This window comes from Martes martes (assembly GCF_963455335.1).
Source record: "Martes martes genome assembly, chromosome: 12".
NCBI lineage: Eukaryota > Metazoa > Chordata > Mammalia > Carnivora > Mustelidae > Martes > Martes martes.
Window position 1 is genome coordinate 88,883,413 of NC_137900.1, and position 15,524 is coordinate 88,898,936.

The 15,524-nt window shown below is 51.9% G+C and overlaps 1 protein-coding gene across 1 annotated transcript; it reads right to left on the bottom strand.

Moving 5' to 3' along the window:
- Positions 1–10,141: 10,141 nt before the first annotated feature.
- Positions 10,142–14,713, bottom strand: NAIF1 (nuclear apoptosis inducing factor 1). Its single transcript, XM_080820037.1, has 2 exons — positions 14,152–14,713; positions 10,142–12,445 (listed from the first exon to the last, which is right to left on the bottom strand). The coding sequence occupies exons 1-2, from the start codon at positions 14,660–14,662 to the stop codon at positions 11,973–11,975; spliced, it is 984 nt and encodes a 327-aa protein (XP_080676163.1). The 5' UTR covers positions 14,663–14,713; the 3' UTR covers positions 10,142–11,972.
- Between the last annotated feature and the right edge of the window lie 811 nt (positions 14,714–15,524).

The following is a 15,524-nucleotide window of genomic DNA, read 5'->3' on the forward strand; positions in this document are numbered from 1 at the left end:
CCTAAACAAGACTGTCTCGTTTCTGCTCTCGGGGAGCTCATGATGTCACTGGGAGACAGAAATCAGACAAATAATCATGCAGACATGATTGTTTAATGACCACAGTTGTGTTATGAAAGGAATAAGCAGCAGGAGTGACTGTGTCTGGGGTCAGAGAGGGCTTCCCTGAGGAAGTGGCATCGGAGCTCTGATAAAAGAATAGGACCTAGCTGGGAAGAGAGGCCAAAGACATGCAAGGCAGAGGCAGCAGCATGTGTAAAGGCCCTGGGGTCAGGAGGAGGAGTTTAGGGGGCTCCAGTATGGCTGCAGTGTGACAAATGATGGGGAGAGTCATGGGAACTAGAACTGAGAGGTGGGAAGGGGCAGATTATGAGGGCCTTTTCCCAAAACACAATAGGAAGCTGTTGTAGGGCTTTACGTCGAGATAGAAACTGAGGTTCAAAGAGGCTAGTCACGGAAAGTGTTAGAGACAGAAATGAACTCAGGTCTGGCTGGTTCTAGCACCCATGGTTTCACTCCTGCTGGAGGGGCCAAAGAGGACTATCTGCTCTACCTCCTCACTGTCCGGCTGAGGAGACTGGGGCCTAGGAAGGGAAATAGGCTGGTCCTACCTGAGTGGCACAGTAGGACAGGGACTAATCTAGAACCCAGATCTCCAGCCCCCAGCTTCCTTCTCACACCCAGCTCTTCCTGTCCTGACCCAGCTTTAGCCAAGGCCCCACCTTCTCCAGTCCCCGGGAAACTGTTGGTGGTTGGAGAGCAAAGGTCTGTCTCTTCTCTGGCCCCAAGTAGCTGTGTCAACCAAGTGTTCCTGTTTCCCAGTTCGTGCTGGGAACTGGTTGGTTAGAACCTGAATCCTGGAGCTTCCAAGGCCACGCCAGCTCTCAATAGAGCCAGACTCCTGATGCAATTGAGTGAAACCTGAATTGCACTTTCCTGTGGCCACTCTGCCAGGGATGGGTCAAACTCCAGTCCTGCTGACCTCGCACCCAGGCTTGACAGCAAAAGGGCTCTGAGCACATCGGGGCACAGTACCAAGATATGGGGCCAACCAGCCAGGCATGTCTGCAGCCCCACCTGTCAGCACAAACCCCGGACGGAAGATCCTGGGACAACTTAGCGCTTTTGATTTTTTATTTTTCCCAGGAAAAATTTCTGGAACTAAACTGGCCAAGTCAAAGAAACCTGCATTTACAGATGTGATGAACGATCAGCAAATAGTCTGCCTAGGATTTTGCACCAGTTTCCACTCTTTGTAACAGAGAAGAAGAGTGTTGTCCATTATCCATCACCAGTAATGCCTGAAAGCTCTCTTTTTGATTTTTGCAAGTCGGATAGCCGAGCCCCTCTCCTTACTGTTTGAATTTTGTTACTGTTTGAATTTGCACTGTTTGTCATTGAAGAGAGGTTCTCAGACTCCATGCATATCAAAGTTACCTATGGCATGTGTTACAAGAAGATGAGAAGGCATGCGCAGAGTGAGAGAAAATATTTGCAAAAACTGAGTTAGCAAAGGACTTGTATCTGGATATACAAAGAACTCTAGGGGTGCCTGGGTGGTTCAGTTAGTTAAGCCTTCAGCTCGGGTCATGATCCCAGGGTCCTGGGATCGAGCCCCGCATCAGGCTCCCTGCTCAGTGGGGTGCCTGCTTCCCCCTCTCTCTCTGCCTGCTGCTCTGCCTACTTGTGACCTCTCTCTGTGTGTCAAATAAATAAATAAAATCTTAAAAAAATAAATTAAATAAAATCTTTTAAAAAAAGAATTCCAAACTCTTATTAATAAGACTATTTAAATAGAATAGATACCCCATCAAAGAAGATCTACAGACAGCAAATAACCACACCATTGGTCTTCCTTCACGCAAATGAAACCCGCAACGAGACACCACTTCACACAAACTAGAATGGTTCAAATGAAAATGCCACCAAATGTTGGCAAGAATATGGAGTGCTGGAAACTGTCAGACACTGTTTGTGGGAATGTAAAATGAGGCATTCGCTTTGAAAAACAGCTTGGCTGCTTCTTAAACCATGAAACATACACCAACCATATGATCCAGCCGTTCTCCTAGCTATTTATCCAAGGGAACGAAAGCATTTGTATCTACAAAGACTTGTACACAAGGATCCACGGCAGCTTTCTTTGTGATACTCGAATATTGGAAACAACTAAATGTCCATTAGTATGTGATTAGATAGATCAATTACTGTATAGCCTAGTCAGCAGTAAAAGAGAGAGCTCTGGATAAACACATCGATATGGATACATGCCCAAATAATTAGACTGAGTGAAAAAAGCCAGATAAAGGAAGAGTGAATGCTGCATGATTTCATTTAGGGAAAACTCTGGAAAATGCACACCATCTATAGATGGCAGAAAACTGGCCAAGGGTTGCCTGGGGAAGTGGTGGGAGGGAGCAGGGAAGAAAGGATGATGATAAAGAGGAGCCAAGAGACTTGGTGGTGTTGGGGATTTTCATGGCAATTCTCATTGCCCTAATTACGGTGATGGTTTCACAGATACGCATACATGCTCATCAAATTGTTAGGGGCGCCTGGCTGGCTCAGTGGGAAGAACATTGTGACTCTTGGTCTCGGGGTCCTGAATTCGAGCCCCAGATTCGGTGTAGAGATTACTAAAAAAAATTTAAAAATAAAATTAATTAATTAAAGGTAAACTTTAAAAATTGTTAAATATACGGAATTCATTGTCTATCAGTTATACCTCAAAAAATCTGTAAAAAAAAAAAAATACAGATAATTGGGCCCTATCAGACCTACCTAGTGATCACAGATTGCACATAGGGGGTCCAGGAATCTGCATTTTAGACAGATTCCAGATCATTTTTCCCCCCAGGTCTTTTCAATGCACACCAAAGTGTGAAAGGCACTGACTGCTATAGCAAAATCCTTCTGCCACCTATACCTCATGTTACCAAGACCTCTCCTATAGGAAAGAGGCGTTGAAGCAGGGCCTCTTTGGTGAGAACCTGCTGCATATGGAGAGAGGGTGTCCTGAATCACAAAATGTTGGTCATTTTACAGATAAGGAAACTGAGACCTTGAGAAGTAAGCGAATTCTCAGGTAAGGGTCTCTTGGCTCCAAGTAACAGACATCACCCGAGTTAGTTACCCACCGCAGAAAGTCGAAGGGGTTATAAAAACACTGGGGTCCCGTAGGCAATGGGCAAAGGGGACTCACGGAGCCGAGATCAGGATGAGGAACAGTACGAAATATCGGTAACTTAGGTCAGACTCTCCGCATTGACTCTTCTCGCTCCTTCCCTCCTTCCTCTCCCTCTGCTGAGCACCCTTTTCTAGATCTTGGAGTGGGAGGTGGAGCGAGGCTCAAACAGCCACAAAGACTGATTGGGTCCCTAAGTCTCAATTCCAAATTTAGGGGAAAGCAAGCTGATTGGCTCAGTTTGGACCACAGCGGGATCGCGTGGTTCAGCCAGGGGCGGGAGGAGAGCAGGAATGAAGAGCAGGGGTAGGCAGGTGTTCCCAAACCGGAGACTTAATCAGAACCACCTGGAAGCTTGTTAAGACACCTCACCCGCCCCACTCCCGGCTGACACCCCAAGATCTGTTTCAATTGGTCGGGATGGGGGCTCAGAAATATGCTTTAACAGCGAATGAATGAATGAAGTTCCTCGGGCCAGAACTTGAGAAACAGATAGTCTAGGCGGAAGCTCTGAAGGTATTTTGACCTAGAATCTGAATCACAGACCCTTAGGGTAGGATCCCCAAGGGCTCTTAGCTGCTCTTGACAAACGACAGAAGCAAAACTGGAGATTTGCGTATACTGTGCCTGGAGCCTGGAAGGTAGATGCGGTTTCAGGAACTGCTGGATCAAAGTACTGAAGCCCCAGCTGAAATCCTTCTCCATCAGCTGCTTACCCTTTTGGGATTGGTTTCATTCATAGGTAGGCTGTCTCCATGGGGTGACCTCCCCAGGGCAGACTCTCATAGGTCCAGTTGGGTCACGTGCACACCCTTACCCAATCACTGTGGCAGAGGGACGCATTGCTCTCGGGGACCCGACCTGGGCCACAAGCTTTACGGCTGAAGCCAGAACTGGGATCCCTCCCTCATACTGCCCGAACTCAGAGTGGAAGAGTATTGGTTCATGAGAACCAGACCGGAGTGCCCCAGCCAGGAGGAGCCCTGGGTGCTGAGCAGGCACTAAAAACAGACACAAGAGATCCTGGATGTCTCTTGGCCCAACCTCCCATCCGGACAGGACCCTCTTGGAGGCCTGCCTGGAAACTGTTTCTGCCAGCCTCACTCTTGGCGGCCGTTCCCTGCAATGGCCAGTACCCATTTGTGCTTGGTTCTTTTTCTTTTTCTTTTTCTTTTTCTTTTTTTTAAGATTTTATTTATTTATTTATTTGACAGAGAGGGAGAGAAAGAGCACAAGCAGGGGGAGCAGCTGGCAGAGGGAGAAGCAGGCTCCCTGCTGAGCAAGGAGCCGATGTGGGGCTCCATCCCAGGACCCTGGGATCATGACCTGAGCCAAAGGCAGATGCTTAACCAAATGAGCCACCCAAGCGCCCCTGAGCTTGGTTCTTGACAGGTGGGTGGCGTCTGCATATCATCGCCACAAATCAAGACTGACTCAGCTTCCAGCAAAGCAAAGAGCCCAACCCAGACCCTCCCAGTGAGTCAGGCCCAGCCTGGGCAAAGGAGGGGTGTCCAGGAGGGGTGTTCACACCGGGGACCATTCCAGCTAGGACTGGTAACCCCATCATGTGGATGGGGATACTGAGGCATGAGAGAAACAGGGACCTGGGACCTCTGCCTCCAGCTGCCTTCCTCTGGCTCCTCCCGCGGCGTACAAGCTGGCCCCTAAAGGGTTAAGTACAGAGCTCACAGGCTGATTTCCGTGGGCTGACTCTAGCCCACAGGTGTGTTTTGTTTGGCTTGTACAGGGTTTACAAATATTTAGTCGTCAATATGTTTAAACTGGGAGATTTCACATAAAAGCCCAGATTTCTGGCTGGTTTTGTGAAAAGGAAATCTCTGGCGGGATGAGCCTGCATTCCTGACTGTCAGGCTTGCCTGAAGCCGAGTTCAGCCTCCAGCCGGTCAACCTTCTGCAGGCAGGGGACAGCTTATCTGAGCCAAGGGACTCTCATCTGAGTGGCTGGAGGCAGGAGTTCAAGAGCTTGGGATTAGCAGAATCTTGGGGAACGTGTAGCAAGGGGTCCTCAGGTGGGCCCCTTCCTGCCTTCTCATTTCTTTATATCCTTTACCCAGCTGTAAAGCCAGGCCCTGTGTGGAGCCCGGGGCCTCCCTGTCACCAGGCACTGCCCTCCCTGATTCATCCACTTCATTCTCCTCGACGAATCCTCTCGTTATCCCCCACAGGCAGGGGCTGTGCTGGGCCCGGGCGGGGTGATGCGACCCGCCCAAGGTCACAGCCCTCAGGCGAGGCAAGGCCTCTCGGGCGGAGCTCCTGATGTACCTGTCCCCAGTCCTGGGTCCAGGCCACAGCTCTGGAAGGCTGATTCACGCGCACGTGCTCACGGGACGTTGACTCACAAAGAGCAGCCTGTGAAGACAGGGACGTCTGGGGTGATCTCCCAGCTCTGCCACTGACAAATTATATACCATCAGGTGAGTCTTGCTTCAGTCTCTTTATCTGTCCAATGAGGGAAATGCAAACATCTTACACTACAATAAAAAGGGTTATCAGGGGTGCCTGGGTGGCTCAGTGGGTTAAAGCCTCTGCCTTCACCTTGGGTCATGATCCCAGGGTCCTGGGATCGAGCCCCACATCGGGCTCTCTGCTCCATGGGGAGCCTGCTTCTTCCTCTCTCTCTCTCTGCCTGCCTTTCTGCCTACTTGTGATCTCTGTCTGTCGAGTAAAATAAATAAAATATTTTTTTTTTTAAAAAAAGGTTTATCAAATACCCACTGGGGGCTGTGCCATGCGCTTGAAAAGTAACTACGAATAAGACTGGTGGTGTGGCTGTAGGACAGTGGTTCTTACAGGGTGGGGGGCATTCCGCAATGTCTGGGCACAGTTCCAGTCGTCACCGTTGGCTGAGATGTGACCCTGGCAGCTAGCATGTGCAGCCCGGGAAGCCGCAAACATCCTCCAGCACATAGGCCAGCCCCCTGCCCTGCCATCAAGAGGAATGATCCCATCCAAAAAAATAATCGTGGTGAGGTCGAGAAACTCTCCAAAGGCAGGACCCAGACATTTAAACATGCTGTTGGAGTCCGGTGTAATAGACAAGGGAGAAGGGAAGCTCACCGTGTGACCCCAGACGACTGACTGGAGGAGGTGACGCCCACACTAAATCTGAAGGATGAGTAGAAGTTAGGAAAGTGATGAGGAGGAAGATTGTTCTGAGTAAGAGGAACAGCAAATGTAAAGGCTCAGAGGGTAAAAAGAGCCTGGCGGATTTATTTATTTATTTATTTGAAAGAGTACAAGCAGGGAGAGCCTCAGGCAGCAGGAGTAGCAGGCTCCCTGCTGTGGGGCTCGATCCCAGCACCCCAAGATCATGACCTGAGCAGGAAGCAGAGGCTTAACTGACGGAGCCACCCAGGTGTCCCTGATTTTTTTTTTTTTTAAAGATTTATTTAGGAGAGGGGCGCCTGGGTGGCTCAGTGGGTTAAAGTCTCTGCCTTCGGCTCAGGTCATGATCCCAGGGTCCTGGGATCAAGCCCCGCGTCAGGCTCTCTGCTCAGCGGGGAGCCTGCATCCCCCACCCCCACCTCTCTCTGCCTCCCTCTCTGCCTCCTTGTGATCTCTGTCAAATAAATAAATAAAATCTTTTAAAAAAAGATTTATTCGGAGAAAGAAAGTGCATGCACACCCACGTGAGCAGGGGGAGGGGCAGAGGGAGAGGGAGACAAGCAGACTCCGCACTGAGCGCCGAGCCTGCCGCCTCCGGGCTCCATCCCAGCACCCTGAGATCACGACCTAAGCCGAAACCAAGAGCCAGACACTTAACCGACCAAGCCACCCAGATGCCTTGAGCCTGACATTTTTAAGGAAGTAAACTTTTTTTCCCTTGCAGTTTATTGAGATATAATCAAATGATAAGGAAGTAAACTTTCTGTGGCTGGAATGAAGTAGCATCAGGCCATGGAAGGCCCCCTGTAGGTCACATTCAGGAGCTCATACCAGCCCGAGAGTTGAGGGAAGTCACTGAAAAGATAGAAAGTGGCCTGGTTACATTTGCTTTCAAAGACCCTCCTTGGAAGGACCTAGAGGCAGCAAGGCCGCCTTTCGGGGGTGGGGGGGCTGCTGTGGGTAACGCAGGTGAGAGAAAGGTGGATAGATTTGAGGGGTATTGGGATCCTTAACACCTGGAGGATACAGGGGTGAGGCTGTGGGAAGAAACAAGGATGTCACCTGGGCTTCCAGCTTGGGCATCTGGGGCGTGGGGTGGGGGTCACTCTCAGAGCTGGGCTAGAGCCAGGAACACAGGGGACAAGGCTGCAGAAACCACGTGGCTCCCAGTGAAGGGATCTGTTGGAAAGCAAGCAAGTCCACATGGACAAGAGTTAGGGGGATGGTGTGAGGAGCTGTGGGGGTGCACAGCAGGGGAGAGGCTACTCTAGTGCATGGGGGGCTGGAAAGGGCCCTGCTCAGACAGGTGACTGTCGTTTTACGCTCCGACCACTTTTGACAAAGCTCCCGTTGTGATCTCAAGAGACCACTCACTAGTTACCCCTTTGGAGGATCAAGACACTGTCATAATGACGACAGCCAGTCTCTGTTGAGCACATGTGAACATGGGATGCGCATGTGAACATGATAAGTGTTACGGACACGATCTCATAAAATGAGTTCATACATAAGTGCTGCTCATGGTCTGTACTCAATAAACGGTAGCTATTTCCACCGATTAACACCTTGTGACACCCCTAGCAAGTAGGGGCTGTTAGTCATCATCCCCATTTTTACTTTAAAAAAATTTTCATTTTGTGCTCGCTTCGGCAGCACATATACTAAAAAAATTTTCATTTTGGGGGGTTCCTGGGTGGCTCAGTCGGTTGGGCGTCTGACATGAGATCGAGCCCCAAGTATCGGGCCCTGCACTCGACAGGGAGTCACCTTGCAATTCTCTCTCCCTCTGCCCTTACCCCGCTTGCTCTCTCTCCCTCTCTCTAAAATAAGTAAGCAAATCTTAAAAAAATAAAAAAATTTTCATTTTTAAGTAATGTCTACCCCCAAAGTGGGGCTTGAACACGCAACCCCAAGATCAAGAGTCGCAAGCTCCACCGACCGAATCAGCCAGGCGCCCCTTTCACCCCTGCTTTAGAATTGAGAAAACTGGGCACCTGGGTGGCTCAGTGGGTTAGGGCCTCTGCCTTCGGCTCAGGTCATGATCCCAGGGTGCTGGGATCGAGCCCCACATCGGGCTCTCTGCTTAGCAGGGAGCCTGCTTCCCCCGCTCTGTCTGCCTGCCTCTCTGCCTACTTGTGATCTCTGTCTGTCAAATAAATAAATAAATAAAATCTTTAAAAAAAAAAAAAAAAGAATTGAGAAAACTGAGGTCCAGCGAAGTTAAGAGACACAGTGTATAAGGAACCCAGCTCAAGGCCAAAGCTGCCTGAGCCCAGGGCATTTCCTGGCCTCTCGGTCCTTCTCAGCCAACTCTATATAGAGTAAGAAAGAAAAGGATCCCTTTATGAAAGATTTCCATCAAAGTGGTTTAAAATGTAAAAGGCTTCACTACCTGATGCAATAAGTTCCCTTGGCTTGAAGGATCTCCTTTATGTAAGATCCCACATTTTAGGAAGAACTTCCAAAAGGCACCCAATGTAAGTGACAGCTCTCCAGTAGCACCAACAAGGAGATGGGAGTTCAGTTCTGTTAAGCCGCCCTTTTCCCTCTTAATAGAATGTCCAAAGCCTAAAGAGAGTTGGAGTGGTCTTTATTTCCATTTCACGTGCTTCCTGGGCCTCCTCATTCGACCTAGAAACTCAAGGCCAGGTTCAAATGGTCGCTAGGTGGTTTCACATCTGACTGGTGGCAAGCTCAGCATTGTTAAGAACAGGAGTTAAGGAGCATCTGGGTGGCTCAGTCGGTTGGCATCTGCCTTCAGCTGAGGTCAAAATCCCAGGGTCCTGGGATCAAGCTCTACACCAGGTTCACGCTCAGCCGAAAGCCTGCTTCTCCCTTTCCCTTTGCCTGCTGCTCCCTCTGCTGTGCTCTCTCTTTGTCGAATAAATAAATAAAATCTTAAAAACAAAAACAGGAGCTAAGAGCGTGGGCCACCCAGAGAATAAGGTAGCTGTGTGGTTTTAGGCAAGTTGTTTAATCTCTCTGATCCTCAATATCCTCACCTGCAAACTGAGAGAACAGCATTATTACCTAATTCACGGGGCTGTTGCAAGGAGTAAATGAGGTCATGCTTATAAGGCCTAGTCAGAGCAGGGGCTTGATAGTTCTTAGCTTTTATTATTACTAACTACGGGAGAGAGTCCTAACTATGTCCCGGAAGGTTAGGATCCCTCCAGGATGAAGGCCAGTCTTACGTGAGACTCTGCTGGGCAGGACTTCTCAACCATCAGAAGCAACTCCTGGGAACCAGCCCTCAATGGGGCACGATCTATATGCTGCCATGATCCATGGTTCCAGCTGAGTTTAAGTCTCCAGGCTCTAAGTCAAAGTTCATAACCCTCAGGAAATATCAGAATCACCCAGAGAGCTTGTTTACAAAGCAGTTTCTTAGAGCTCTCCCTCCAGGAGTCTCTGCTAGGTTTTTAGGTGGTTGGGTTTGGGATATATTTACCAAATAGCGGGTAATTTTCATCCAGAGTCTGAAATATTACTCCAAACCAGGGATAGGCAGGCTTTTCTGTAAAGGGCCAGAATATATGCCTTTGGTTTTGTGGGCCAGAGGTCTCTGCCACAGTTACTTAACTTTGCTACTGTAGCACAAAAACAGCCACAGACTTTAAGTAAATGAAGGGGTGTGGCTGTGTTCCAGTAAAACTTTATTTACAAAGACAGGTGGGGGGCCGGTTTTGACCCGTGGGCCGTGCTCGCTTCGGCAGCACACATACTAAAACTGACCTGTGGGCCAAAGTGTGCCAGCCCCTGGTCTCTGCCAGCCCATATCTCTTCTATATATAACCAATAAAGACAAAGACACAGACACGGATATGTGTAAAAAAAGTGATATAGTTTTAATTTAAAATTATGACCTGAAAGAAGCGGTGAGTTTAAGAGATCCAGGCCTCCTCTTTATACCCAACTGGAACCGATGCAATAGTGGCTCAGAATGCCAACCCCAGAGAAAAGCCAAACCGAGCGGCAAAGCCTCAGGAAGGCCCCAGAGCTTCCCTGTCGGGGGCATCAGGCTCCATGGAGGGAGGGAGCCCGGGTTCAGCCCCACTGGGGAGCTTTCCTTCCATCACCCACCTCCTTACCAGCCTGATTCCTCTCCATTGCTCCCTAGCTGACGCAACACCTGTCCCCCACAGAGAGGCTGGCCGTACGACAGTCACTTCCCAACCATCTTTGCAGGCATCTTCCCGCAATGGCAACAGTGGAGTGAGCCACGATGCCCAGAAGGGCAGCACCTTGATCGCTCAGCTGCGATCTGGAGCCTCGAGCTGTCACCACTGGTCACGTGCAGCCAAGGCACCGGCAGCAGGATGGCAGTCCTGGGGAATGATCCGGGAAAATGCAAGGGTCTGAGTGATCGAGGGCGATTCGGAAAAGGAACCGGACAAATGCCACCTGGGGAAACTCCCTACAGAAGGGGAGAGAGCGTCAAGACAGAACAGGACACGCTACCTCCTCCGGCATTCCAGGGTCAGTCTGCTCTTCCCCGAGCACAGAAGTCAAGGTCCCACTTCTTAGGTCAGCTTCGGCTCTCCCACCTCAAACATTTGGGCCCAAGCAGGCCTTGAGACGCACCTAGCCAGTCAGTGGGGGTCTGGCAAGAACACGAGGCGCCGAATAATGTGAGAGGGAGTCCGGGGCGTGATGCCTTTTCCCCCCACTTTTTTTTTCTTTTTCCCCCACGCCGAGTGTCAGAATCGTGCAGTCAGTAGAGAGAGGAGGACGGGTGTGGCCGGAGCTGCCACCCCTTCCCAGGCGGGGTAGGCGTACAGAACAAATACAACTGGCCTGAAGCAAGCCTTCTGGAAGAAGCCACGTGGTCACCTCAGACCCACTGCAGGGGAGCGACAGTGTTCCACGCTGGTCTGTTTTCTCTCAGATTCACAGCACCCAGAGCCTAATGCTCGTCCTGAGTCAAAAGCTGTCAGGCTGCCCCAGGACGCAGTGAAAGACCGGATGGGGGCCAGGCTGTCCCCAGCACACCCAGCATCCCTGAGCCCAGCGGGCCGCATCGTAGGTGCGGCTACAGAGCCAGCCGGGGGTACAGCAAGGGCCTCCCTGCTAGGCCCAGAGAGGTGCGGGGGGGGGTGGAAAGAGCACGGATGGACTAGAGTCCCCTGAGAACGGAGGCACCGTGGGAAGGAGAAAGGGGTGGAGCTTCCCACTCGGGCCCAGTCACTCCGCCTCCCAAGGCAGGAAGAAGGTACTGGGCCACTACCCGCTCCACGGACATTATCACATTGATGACACTGTGGGGTGGGGGACCCTTTCAGCACAGGACCACCCCCCTCCCCAGCTGTGAGACAGCTCCCAGTGAGAACCTCCCTTCCACGCATTCTGGACAGAGTGGCTCATGTCGCAAGCCCTGGCGCGTGACACCCGTGTAGAATCACCGGCGCCCAACCCCCACCTAGCCAACCTTCAGGCTCTTCGCCAGGCAGCTCAAGGGGCAAGGGGCGGGGGTAAGAACAGTTTGGGTCCCAGGAGCCCAACAAGTTCTTCTCAATCTCCTTCACTCCTCAGAAACCGTGGACCCCTAACGGTCCATCAAAGAGAGGGCTGGCCACGTGGCCTAAGGCCAGTCACAAAACCCACTTCCAACACCACAGTGGTGTCATCCAATCACAGCAGAAGGTCGTCGCAGCCCCTGCCCTCACTGGATGATGCTGTCGGGCTGCCCGTTCTGAGCCACCTGTCCGGGCTCCGAGGGGGGCGTGGGGTTGGGCGTGTTGCTCTGCAGGTAGCGGCGGAAATCTTTGATCATGGGCCGGAGGACCTGGATGAGGACGCTCAGCGCTGCCTGGGTGCCCTCCATGGCCTGGGCCTGGCGCTCCTGGGCGCAGGCCTGCACCTCCTGGGAGCGGCGGATCATCTGCAGCAGGTCATTCTGCTGCTCCAGGTGCTGGGCAATCTCCTTCACGTGCAGATTTGTGACCCGCTGCTCCTGGATCAGCTTGGCCGAGTTGAGGGCTATGCGGCTCTTGAGCGCTTGGGGTTTGACCGAGGTGTCAGCGTGCTGGGCCATCATCTCCACGGGGGCCTCGGCTGGCAGTGGTGGGGGGGCCTCCGCTGTGCAGTACTCTACTACTCCCTCCTCGAGCGTGTGATAGGTGGTCTCCGTGGGGACTGTGGGGAAGAGCAGAGGCAGTGGCAGGTCACCTTCTAGAACGAACGAAGCTGGCCACATGGGGGCCGGGGCAGGGGGAGAGGAGGCCATTAAGCCCTGTTCCGGGGAAATTCTGGTCTCCTCCGGCTTTATAGCCTTCCTCATATAAATCTAGAGTCTAAAGCATTTAGAATCTGCTTGGTAACCAAAGGGCCAGCCCCAGATCTGGCAAAAGCAAAGCTGCTAATAACAATACTAGCAAAAAAGTGAGAGCACCCACTGTGTGTCAGGCACTGTGCTAAGCCCTTTGCACTCGTTAACTCCTCACAATGTCACCAAGAGGCAGGTACTGTCATGTTCATATTGGGAGATGAGGAAACAGACTCAAAAACATGCCATGACTTGCCTAACTAAGGTCAGTTTATTCAGGTCCAGGAAGCAAACCCAGGTCTCTGGAACACCAGAGTCCCACTTGCTCGTAACCACCCCAGTGGGATGCTTCCAGCTAATCAAGGCAGGGCCACACGCTCCCTGCAGGGCTGGCACGCAGCTGCCATCTTGGGTGGGACTCTCCCAGAACTGATGGTAGCCATACTAGTCCTATCTCCCTCCTTTTACACCCAAAGAGAAAAGGAGGCGGGAGTGAGACAGCAGTTGCGTAAGGGACCAATAAATGCCTCCCGTCTGCTTGATTGCCTTGCCCAGCGGAATACCTACATGTCACAGGTCCTTCCTGTTCTAGAACAGCAAGTAATTTAAACCAGTGTTTGATCCTCTTTCCCACCTGGATATCCTTAGAAAATACGACTGCAGGGGGATGGCACTCACTCATACACCTAATTCTCCTAAGCCCCACTGAGAATCACTGACCAATAGGGGTCATAGCCCAGCACAAAGGAGCAGTTAACAGTCACTGGTACAAACTTTTATCTGAACTAAAAAAGGGCAACCAAACCATTGTCATTCATAACTGAGAAGCTTTGAAAGGAATTCTGGGTGGACTGTTTGGGCCTCCGTGGTTGTGGGAAAAGTCAGTTTTCTCTACCCTTCGATGCCAACGTCGGCTCTGAGTCCCCACCCCAGCCAGGAAGCCCCTTCCTCTCCTGAGCCCTTAGATTCTCCTGACAGTCCAATTATTCGTGTGTGTGTCCTATCTGTCCTATTTTGAACACCTTGGTAGTCCCAGTGCCAAGCACAGGGTCTGAGGAGTAAGAAATAAGCACGATTGTCTGAGGAGGAAGGAAGGACTAGATTAACACAAGGAACCATGAGGTTTCTGGGCAGCGCCTGATGAATGTTCCCCGCACTAAAAACCCAGAATGTCTTTGTCCAGAATCGATGTCTTGAGTATTAATATTCCCATCTGTCTAGTCATTCGACAAGTATGTCCTGACTGCCTACTATGTGCCAGGCCCTGCGGTAAGTCCTGTGGGGACACAGACAGGTCTCTGTCTTCAAGGACTACATCGTTCCGTCAGTCATGGACGCGAATGGCGGCAAACCAGTTGAGAGCAATCCTGCTCAGCAGAAGCCCAGACTGCGTGCTGAGGAAATCCCAAAGAGAACAGGATCGCTTCTGTCCGGGGAGCTCTCGGAAGGCCTCGCAGTCTTCCAAGACTCCCATCTGACCTTTGACCCCTGGCAGCCAACCTTCCCCAGGCCGGCCCAGCTCGTGGCTGGCCCTTCCCATTTATGCACAACAGACTGGGTGGGAGAGGTCACTCACTCTGTGTCAGGGTGACCGTGGCTGCAGCTGCAGTGGCTGTGGGTCCGAGGGCCACGGGGTGAATCTCTGTGGTAGTGGGCAAGCTGATGATGGTGGCCTCGCCCAGCAGGTTGCAGATGCGCTGTTGCATGGGGGTGAGCAGGACGGGGGCTACGGCTGGGCCACCGCCACCACTGCCACCACCTGTCCCAGGCCCACCGGCTCCATCCTCCTCAGTGGGCCCTGGGGCCTCGCCACCCTCCACCGCTGCCCGGACCTGGGCAACCTTGCGACGGACCTCGGTCTTGAGGTCAGACCACTTCTTCTTGACCTCAGGCAACTCCCTGCGGCAGGTGGCCACAGCGTTGACCCTTCTCAAGATGCCGTGCCAGGCCGCACTCTTGGCAGCCAGAGGGACCCCAGCATTGAAGTGGTTCACCAGCAGGTGCTTCTTCAGTTCCAGCTCCTCCACGATGATCTCCACCTCTCGCTCAGAGAAGTTCATCTTCCTCTTCTTGGCTGGGACGGCCATGGCCTCTCCCCACCCCCCTTTTTAAAGAAATTATAATCCCCTCAAACGCCCCAATTACCCCTCTCTTCCTCCCCAGCCTCTCCCCTCATCCACCCCCCCCTACAGGGGATAGGCCGGCTTGCCCCAGGCCAAGCACCAGGCCTTTGGTAACCCCCCTCGCTACGCAAAGTGCGTAGGGCCCAGCCCCGACCGGCCCGGCCGCTGCCAGCCAGCTGCGTAATGGCTTCCTGAATCTGCCTCTTCCGCCGGGGTGTGCGGAGATCCGCCCACTTCCCCTCTTCCCGCCTCCCAGAGCTTCTCCGGAGGAACCCGCCCTCCTGGTTGGTCGGGGCTCAAACGTCACTTCGATCACTGGTTCTTTTGATCTGTCTTTCAACTAAAGGGCACGCCTACTTACTGGAATTGGCCTCGTCATTGGTCTAAAAGTGTGTCTGTCGCTACAGAGCGCTCCGCCCACTTGCCTTTATTCGCTTCCATTGGAAAATCGTTCTGTCCTTCAATCGTCAGCATTACGACTATTACGCCTTTAAATTCAGCTATTTTATTGGTGGTTTAGGGAGTTAAGAGTACCAAAACTCGGCCTCCTGAGGATACCTGAGTGCTTTCGGCCTTGAGCCATTGGCCAATTTTTAATTCCACTCACGGAAGCAAACTCTGCTTCGCAGCCGCAGCTCACGGTTGCTCCTCACACAAACCCTATTTCCCACCGGAGACTACGAGGTCTCTGTACACGACCGCTCCTCCCATCCTTACGATTGCCTGAGTCCGAACAGCGTTTCTCAATGGAAATTGGACACGGGGCCTTCCGCCGGCTAATCACAGAACTTCTGCCTATCGCGGCTTGATTTCCTCTCACCGGCCA

Bases quoted from the DNA above. Each gene is read 5' to 3' on its own strand.
- NAIF1 (XM_080820037.1), bottom strand. From the start codon at position 14,662: ATGGCCGTCCCAGCCAAGAAGAGGAAGATGAACTTCTCTGAGCGAGAG. The intron at 12,446-14,151 runs GTGAGTGACCTC...TCTTCCCCACAG, and splicing joins CACGGTCACCCTGACACAGA to TCCCCACGGAGACCACCTAT.